This window comes from Phytophthora sojae (genome assembly GCF_000149755.1).
Source record: "Phytophthora sojae unplaced genomic scaffold PHYSOscaffold_9, whole genome shotgun sequence".
In the NCBI taxonomy this organism is placed as follows: domain Eukaryota; phylum Oomycota; class Peronosporomycetes; order Peronosporales; family Peronosporaceae; genus Phytophthora; species Phytophthora sojae.
The window spans coordinates 3,107,069-3,116,365 of NW_009258123.1; the positions used below are offsets into that span (position 1 = coordinate 3,107,069).

At 57.8% G+C, this 9,297-nt stretch overlaps 1 protein-coding gene across 1 annotated transcript; it reads right to left on the minus strand.

Moving 5' to 3' along the window:
- Positions 1 to 6,578: 6,578 nt before the first annotated feature.
- PHYSODRAFT_522943 (hypothetical protein) lies at positions 6,579 to 7,753 on the minus strand (the record flags this gene model as incomplete). Its single annotated transcript, XM_009536892.1, has 2 exons — positions 6,579 to 6,949; positions 6,991 to 7,753. 2 exons carry the CDS (start codon positions 7,751 to 7,753, stop codon positions 6,579 to 6,581), a joined length of 1,134 nt encoding a protein of 377 aa, XP_009535187.1.
- Between the last annotated feature and the right edge of the window lie 1,544 nt (positions 7,754 to 9,297).

Consider the following 9,297-nt stretch of genomic DNA (forward strand, 5'->3'; position numbering starts at 1 on the left):
TTTTGGCGTGCCAGTGCCAACGCTGTGGAAGCAGCAGCCGATCTATCGGAGCCGACGACGTTCCAAGAGGCTGTGAACGGTCCTGATCAAGTGCACTGGCGCAAAGCGATCCGCGCGGAGCTCAAGTCGATGCGACTGCGTGGTGTGTTTCGAGCTGCCAAGTTGCCTAACGGACAACGCGTCATCGATACCAAGTGGGTGTTCAAGATCAAGCGCAAAGCGGACGGCTCGATCGAGAAGTACAGGGCGCGCCTCGTGGCCAAGGGCTTCAAGCAGAAGTACGGCATTGACTACACCGAGACGTTCTCGCCCGTGGTCAAGTATGTGACACTGCGCATGGTGATCGCGATTGCTAAGTATTTTGGCTGGCCCCTCGACCAACTCGACGTGGTGACAGCATTCCTGTACGGGATAATGAAGGAGGTGGTCTTCTGCGTGGTTCCGGAAGGCGTCGAACTGGATGGTGACTTCGACTGCCTGGAACTGGTGAAGGCCATCTACGGTCTCAAGCAAGCTTCGCGAGTGTGGAACGAGACCTTCGACGAGTTCGTGTGCTCCATCGGCTTCCAAGTGTCGGCCTTCGATCCGAGCCTCTACATCAAGGTGGTGGACGGTCACTGCGTGCTTGTACTGGTGTACGTGGATGACGTACTGATTACCGGGAGTTCGCCCGAGCTGATCGCACGCACGAAGACCGACCTGAAGACGCGCTTCGAGATGACCGACAGCGGCAAGTGCGCGTTTGTTCTTGGGATCGAGTTGGTGGACGGCCCGGACGGCAGCGTGACCATGTGCCAGCGACGATACGTGGACGACATCCTGAAGCGCTTCGCCATGGACGAGTGCAAGGCCGTGGTGAGTCCGGTGGACATGAGCACTCGACTGGTTCCAAGCGACGCGGCGACCAAGGTGAACGCTCCGTTTCGCGAAGCTGTTGGTGCTCTGATGCACCTGATGACCGCCACGCGCCCAGACATCGCGTACGCCGTTGGCTATGTATCGCGCTTCATGGAGACCCCCAAGAGGACACTGGGTTGCGGTCAAGCGTATCTTTCGCTACCTGCAAGGCACCAAGACGCATGGGATCTGCTTCAAGCCGGGCGACAAGATCGACTTTCGTGGCTACTCGGACGCGGACTGGGCCGGCGACCTCGCCGACCGCAAGTCCACTTCAGGCTACACGTTCATGCTCATGAGTGCGCCTGTGAGCTGGGGAAGCAAGAAGCAATGAAGCGGAGTACATCGCGCTCAGTCTGGCTATCCAAGAAGGCAAGTGGATTCATCGCCTGCTATGCGAGATTCTGGCGGCCGCTAATGAGACTGGACCCGAACTAATGATCCGCGAAGACAACTAGTCGTGCATCAAGATGACGAAGAACCCAGTGAACCACGGTCGCGCCAAGCACATCGACATCAAGTACCACCACATCCGCGATGAAGTCAAGCGCGGCGAAGTCAAGCTCCAGTACTGCGAGACTTTTGTGATGCTAGCGGACATCATGACGAAGGCGCTTGCGGGACCACGCCACACGGATCTGACGGTGGCTCTCGGCATTCGTGGGACTTCGCATTGAGGGGGCGTATTGAGGGTTGCTGGTCTTGGGTACTGTGTACCAGTTGTACCCATTAACCGGTTAACCCGAACCGGTCCAATCCGAACCCACGTTGATTATGGTGATTACGGTAAGTTGTTTACGCCACCGATGATTAGACGAGTAGGATGATTGGATGAACACCGGTGAGTGATGGTTGATTAGATGCACTAGGTGATAGGACGCAGGGTCGCGTGTCTATAACAGTAGGGTGTAAGCTCCAACATTTCAATCACTTTCGAATCTTCATTCTACCCCTCAAGTGCCTTCGCTCCGGTCCCGCCGTCTGCGACGTCCCTCCCTCCGCTTCGTCCGAGCTTCGTGTCCAAGATCCATACCTTCCATCAGGCGTCGAGTCGTCGTCTTCATCTTGGTCCCCAGACTTTTCTTCTTCGTCGGGGTCGGCTCGGCGCGAGGAGGATACGTCCGGCGCACTTTCTTCTTCTAAGCCAGCTCGGTGGCGAACGGGGCGCGATCTTCTGGCAGTGTTGTCGTCGCCACTCGGTCGGTACTTGCGCTTCCCCGCCTGCTTGAAGCTCGTTTGGCGCGGTCCATCGTTGTCGTCCAGGTCCAGCGCGTCCAAGTCCAGCACAGCATCATCGACGTCTTCATCCGAAGTATGCGTCGAAAGTCCAAAGGTCGACTCATCGAAGTTGACATCGCGACTGATAACCACCTGCCCCGCCTCGATGTCATAAACTCGATACGCCTTGGACACTTCTTCGTAGCCGAGGAACAGCCCGGCGCGAGCCTTGGGGTCCCACTTGCGCCGTCTTTCCTTCGGCGTCAGGATGTACGTCTGGCATCCGAACACACGCATGTGCTTCACACTCGGCTTGGACTTGTAAACGATCTCGAACGGAGTCTTGTGTTCGATCTTGGGTGATGGCAGACGATTCTTCACGTAGATGGCTGTCATGGCCGCCTCAGCCCAGAAGCTCTTGTCCAGCTTGGCGTGATGCAGCATGCTGCGGCCAATCGTGACGATGGTCCGGATGGCGCGTTCTGCCGTGCCGTTGGTCTGGTGCGCGTACGGAACCGTGGTTTGCTGCTCGATGCCTTCGACTTCGTAGAAGGCCTTGAGCGAGTTGGTCGCGAACTCACGGGCTCCGTCGTGACCTTCTTGCCGAACTGTGTCTGCACCTTCGTGACGTACATCTTGATGCAGTCCTCGCTCTCCGACTTGGCACGCAGGCAGAACCCCTTCATGCATCCGCTGGCTTCGTCCACGATCAGCAGCAGATACTTGCTGCCACCCAGTGACTCTTCTTCCATGGGGCCGCACACGTCGAAGTGGAGCAGCTCGAACGTGTCGTAGTGACGCTTGTCACGGTTGCTTGGGAACGGCTCCTGGACCATTTTCCCTTGCTGGCAGCCGCGACACACGCTTGGTCCACTCGGCTTGGAAGGTGCCTTCGCGTCCTTGATCATGTTGTTGTCGACCATCTTGCGAAGCACCTCCACCGGAGCGTGACCCATACGCGCGTGTAAGTCGACCGTCTTCCCACTGGTCGCCGCATTCGCCGATCGCTGAGGCGTCTGGAGCCAGTAGAGTCCATCCACGAGGTTTGCCGTCGCCACCACTTGCTTGGAGCCCTTGTGCGCAATCTGCATCTTGGTGCTGTCGAACACGACTTGGAACAGACCACTCTTGTTGATCTGTGGCACCGAAAGCAGATTCTTGCTCATGCTTGGGACGTACAGCGCGTTCTTGATCTCGATGTCGCGCTCGTCGCCGTTGGGCAGAACCACTCGTTCCACGATGGTCCCCACACCCATGATGGCCGCCTTGTTGCCGTCGGCCACCGAAAGTTCGCCTTCATTCCGCTCAATCAAATGAGCGAACTTGGCCTTGTCGTTGCAGATGTGGTGCGTTGCGCCGCTGTCGACCGCCCACAACCCGGACACATTCTTGCCCGTCGAAATGCCACACTCCAGTGAGACCGCGAACGCCACTCGATCATAGCCGTAGTCGTAGTTGTAGCTGGCGTCGTCGTTCCTCCACTGGGCATTGTTGGCCCCGCGTCCACGGCCATTGCCATTGCCGCCGTGTCTTGGGCCCCGATTCTCGTCCTTCTGCTTGGTCCAGCACTTGTCAATCGTGTGCCCCAATTTCCCGCAGTACGTACACTGGCGAGACTCTCGGTCGGTGTTGAACGCCTTGGCCGCATTCTCCGTCTTCACCGTCGCCGTCTTCTCGCCTTGTCTCTTGATGTGCTCATTCGTCAGCACCTTCACGACGTCTTGCGATCGTAGTTCAGCGCTGCTCATCTCCAAGTTCAGCACGACGTTCTCGTAGCTCTTGGGGAGGCTGCGCAACAGGCAGATCGCCACGTCCTCATCCTCCATCTTGGCGCCGATGCTGCTGAGCTTGGCGCTGATGTTGAGGACCTCGTTGCAATGATGCAAGACGTTGCCGCCTTCCGACATCTCCATGCTGAAGAGTTGGCGCTTCAGGTAGATGCGTCCAGCCTTCTGCGAACCACCGTACAGCGTCTTCAGGCGCGTCCACGCAACCCACGCTTCCTCGCAGTCGTCGACCACATGGTGGTAGTCCGCGTCCATGTGGAGCAACATCAGTCCGAACGCGATGTTGCTCGACTTGACGTAGTCGTCCTTGGCCCGCGAGTCCGTGAAGCTCGGCGTCGTCTCGCGGTTCACGACATGCCACGTCGACTTGGTCAGGAACACGCCACGCATGTAGCGGTTCCACGTCGCGTAGTTGTCCCCGTTGAACTTGTCAATGGAGACCTTGGTCGAGGCGTCTTGGGCAGAGGACATGGTGCTTGGGCTCATAACCTGATGGAAGGTATGGATCTTGGACACGAAGCTCGGACGAAGCGGAGGGAGGGACGTCGCAGACGGCGGGACCGGAGCGAAGGCACTTGAGGGGTAGAATGAAGATTCGAAAGTGATTGAATTGTTGGAGCTTACACCCTACTGTTATAGACACGCGACCCTGCGTCCTATCACCTAGTGCATCAAATCAACCATCACTCACCGGTGTTCATCCAATCATCCTACTCGTCTAATCATCGGTGGCGTAAACAACTTACCGTAATCACCATAATCAACGTGGGTTCGGATTGGACCGGTTCGGGTTAACCGGTTAATGGGTACAACTGGTACACAGTACCCAAGACCAGCAACCCTCAATAACGCCTCCAGTGTTTTGGCGTGCCAGTGCCAACGCTGTGGAAGCAGCAGCCGATCTATCGGAGCCGACGACGTTCCAAGAGGCTGTGAACGGTCCTGATCAAGTGCACTGGCGCAAAGCGATCCGCGCGGAGCTCAAGTCGATGCGACTGCGTGGTGTGTTTCGAGCTGCCAAGTTGCCTAACGGACAACGCGCCATCGATACCAAGTGGGTGTTCAAGATCAAGCGCAAAGCGGACGGCTCGATCGAGAAGTACAAGGCGCGCCTCGTGGCCAAGGGCTTCAAGCAGAAGTACGGCATTGACTACACCGAGACGTTCTCGCCCGTGGTCAAGTATGTGACGCTGCGCATGGTGATCGCGATTGCTAAGTATTTTGGCTGGCCCCTCGACCAACTCGACGTGGTGACAGCATTCCTGTACGGGATAATGAAGGAGGTGGTCTTCTGCGTGGTTCCGGAAGGCGTCGAACTGGATGGTGACTTCGACTGCCTGGAACTGGTGAAGGCCATCTACGGTCTCAAGCAAGCTTCGCGAGTGTGGAACGAGACCTTCGACGAGTTCGTGTGCTCCATCGGCTTCCAAGTGTCGGCCTTCGATCCGTGCCTCTACATCAAGGTGGTGGACGGTCACTGCGTGCTTGTACTGGTGTACGTGGATGACGTACTGATTACCGGGAGTTCGCCCGAGCTGATCGCACGCACGAAGACCGACCTGAAGACGCGCTTCGAGATGACCGACAGCGGCAAGTGCGCGTTTGTTCTTGGGATCGAGTTGGTGGACGGCCCGGACGGCAGCGTGACCATGTGCCAGCGGCGATACGTGGACGACATCCTGAAGCGCTTCGCCATGGACGAGTGCAAGGCCGTGGTGAGTCCGGTGGACATGAGCACTCGACTGGTTCCAAGCGACGCGGCGACCAAGGTGAACGCTCCGTTTCGCGAAGCTGTTGGTGCTCTGATGCACCTAATGACCGCCACGCGCCCAGACATCGCGTACGCCGTTGGCTATGTATCGCGCTTCATGGAGAACCCCCAAGAGGAACACTGGGTTGCGGTCAAGCGTATCTTTCGCTACCTGCAAGGCACCAAGACGCATGGGATCTGCTTCAAGCCGGGCGACAAGATCGACGTTCGTGGCTACTCGGACGCGGACTGGGCCGGCGACCTCGCCGACCGCAAGTCCACTTCAGGCTACACGTTCATGCTCATGAGTGCGCCTGTGAGCTGGGGAAGCAAGAAGCAATGAAGCGGAGTACATCGCGCTCAGTCTGGCTATCCAAGAAGGCAAGTGGATTCATCGCCTGCTATGCGAGATTCTGGCGGCCGCTAATGAGACTGGACCCGAACTCATGATCCGCGAAGACAACCAGTCGTGCATCAAGATGACGAAGAACCCAGTGAACCACGGTCGCGCCAAGCACATCGACATCAAGTACCACCACATCCGCGATGAAGTCAAGCGCGGCGAAGTCAAGCTCCAGTACTGCGAGACTTCTGTGATGCTAGCGGACATCATGACGAAGGCGCTTGCGGGACCACGCCACACGGATCTGACGGTGGCTCTCGGCATTCGTGGGACTTCGCATTGAGGGGGCGTATTGAGGGTTGCTACTGTGTACCAGTTGTACCCATTAACCGGTTAACCCGAACCGGTCCAATCCGAACCCACGTTGATTATGGTGATTACGGTAAGTTGTTTAGGCCACCGATGATTAGACGAGTAGGATGATTGGATGAACACCGGTGAGTGATGGTTGATTAGATGCACTAGGTGATAGGACGCAGGGTCGCGTGTCTATAACAGTAGGGTGTAAGCTCCAACAATTCAATCACTTTCGAATCTTCATTCTACCCCTCAAGTGCCTTCGCTCCGGTCTCGCCGTCTGCGACGTCCCTCCCTCCGCTTCGTCCGAGCTTCGTGTCCAAGATCCATACCTTCCATCAACCGTACTGGGTGCGAACGTAGTCAGGATCCCCTTGTGACGCCAAGACGTGACGCCCGGACCCGGCTTCTCGATCACCTTCAATTCTTCTGGTTTGAGCTCGTTCATGTCCTTGCGGGCCAGGGGCGATTTCTTGCGGTCATCGCTCGGTCGGGCCTTCCTCCGTTTCTTGACCGAGGGTGCACTGGACACCGAATCCGACTGTGACGACATCGAACTGGTACGACGCTTGGACCTGCGAAGAGGCGACACCGGATCTTGAGTGCTTGACGAGTCCTGTACAGTACTGGCAGCGCACGCAGCTCATCCTCTCTGGCCTTGGCCCGAGCGATCTTGGCTTTCTCTTCCGCACTGGGTTCCCACGTGGCGTCACGACTCTCGCTGTCGCCCTCGTCGTCATCCGGTCCGAGAAGCAAGTCGCTGTCATCCTGAGTGTAGTCGATCAGGTTTGGCCAGTATTCCGGTGTCTCGCAGTCGTCTGCCCACCGTTCCAGTATCGCCTCCGCGCGCAAGTAGTAAATCTCCGGGACGTACGGCGTCCAGTACGTGGAGTCCAAGCGATTCCAGAACATCATGCGCGCTAGCATACAGGACAACTCGAACGGGAAGAACATGTCGTGGGCCACCGTGTCCTTATCCAGCAGTTTCATGGCAGCGTGATACGTTAATCCGGTGCGCATGACCAGCTGGACGTCGGTACGGACTTTACGCCGCACAATCGGGAGGTTGGCCAAGGAGGCGCACGCAGTCTTCTCGTCGATCAGGTACTCCTTGCCGACCGGGCGAGCAGCGTCGCCTGACGCACCCCATGCAATAGGGCGCCACTGCACTTGGTCCGGCACCTCACGTTGACGCTTGGCCGTACCGGATGACGGTCGTGCAGAAGCCTGCTCTTTCGGTCTGGAGTCGCCGGTGAGATCCAGAATGGAGACGCGCCGGCCGCTTGGTTTGGTGCTCCCGCTCGATCCAGAGTTGCCATTCGGTCCGGAGTCGCCACCGTTATCTTTCTCTTCGGTGTCGTCTCCGTGGCGAAAGTTGAACGGACCAGGCTCGGCGAGCATATCATCTGCCGAAGTGACGTTGATCAGTGTCTGCCATTCAGGTGGCGGAGTCGTACCGAGCTTGTGATGCTTGAACAGCTCCTCCAGGCGATGCCAGTTTCCGGTCACCTTGGTCTGGTTGCGGTTCAGGAAGTTCATCATTCGGTCCACGTCGAAGGCGTGAGACGAGAGAGACTCGACACACTTGTTGACGTACCGAGCTTAGCCTCTAGTGCTGCAATCTGGTCCCGCAGAGACTGCTTTTCGCTTTCGTGCTCTGCCATCAACTTCTTGAAGTCCGCCCGGTAACGCTCGGTGGTCCTCTCCTTTTCCTCCTTGAGGTGGTCCGTGATGACCTGCCACTGCCCGACCAACTGACCCAACGCGACCTGAAGCTGTGTGTTCTCCTTCTGAGTGGCGAACAGCATGTCAGCCGTACCGGATCCCTGCGTCTCCACTTGGTGCCGCATGAACCGATACTTGACGATCATACGCCGCATGATGGTGGTCATACCGAATACTCGCGTAGCCAAGTCACGACACTCGTAGACGGACCATCTCGCGACGCGCAGAAAGAGAATTGAGCAGGGTCTCCAATTCGGTCGGGTTGGGCGAATCGTCGAGAGGCCGAAGAAAGAACTCGTTGACGTCCTCGCGCTCGCCGACCAGCTCATTCAGTTCGGCCAAGTCTGTAGCAGTGAGCCCCTCGATCGACGTCAGCACTTCCAGTCCGCCATACCCTTCGCGGACAAAGCGGTTGCTGCCGATGTGATCTAGACGCGTAGGGACGCTGACCATGCAGAATGCGCCGTCTGGCTTGTACTCAGGAGGAGGGTCCCACACGGCTGAAGACCCGTTGTCAGCTGGCGCACCGAAGTTGGCCGCTGCCGGGAGACCGGCACCCGCGGGCATGGCGAGAGCCTCTTGCGTGGACAGGATGCGCCCGGAAATACTGCGCTCCTTGCGGAGCACGCGCTGGGTGAAGTTGTCGCCCTCTTGAGTGAATGGAGACTGCCGACCACTTGCATTGTCTTCGTTCTCGATATCTGCACCCTTGTTGGAATCGATGGCGCGCTTGAGCGTCGTAGCGCCGCTGCTCATCTTCTCGGTGGAGTTACCGCCTTGAATGGCGCCGTCGCTGGACGCGCGCTTGTTGCCGCAGCCGCCGGCGCTTCCATTCGGCCATGGCGCTGATGAGTTGCTCGATGGAGAATGGATTCTGTTTTGAGGCAGACAGCTTATGCCAGTTGGATTGTGATGCGCGGAGACCCGCCACGGAGACGGGACGTTGGATGACATGCGTTCTCGGAAAGACTCTCTCAACTGTTTTGCGATTCGGTACGACCCTCCGTTCGGAGTGGGAGCCATCGTGGGTCTGGTCATGTCCTGTCCCCTCGGTGGCAAGATCCTCTGTGAAAGAACCTGAGCAGAGGGGCAGTTGACACGATGTGGAAACAGATTTTTGTCTGCACCCATGTCCGACCCCATGGATACGTGGACCCTTCGGTGAGCTGTGATTGGTCGCATGAGATGGAGATCCGGTAGAGACGAGTGTGACGTGTGGA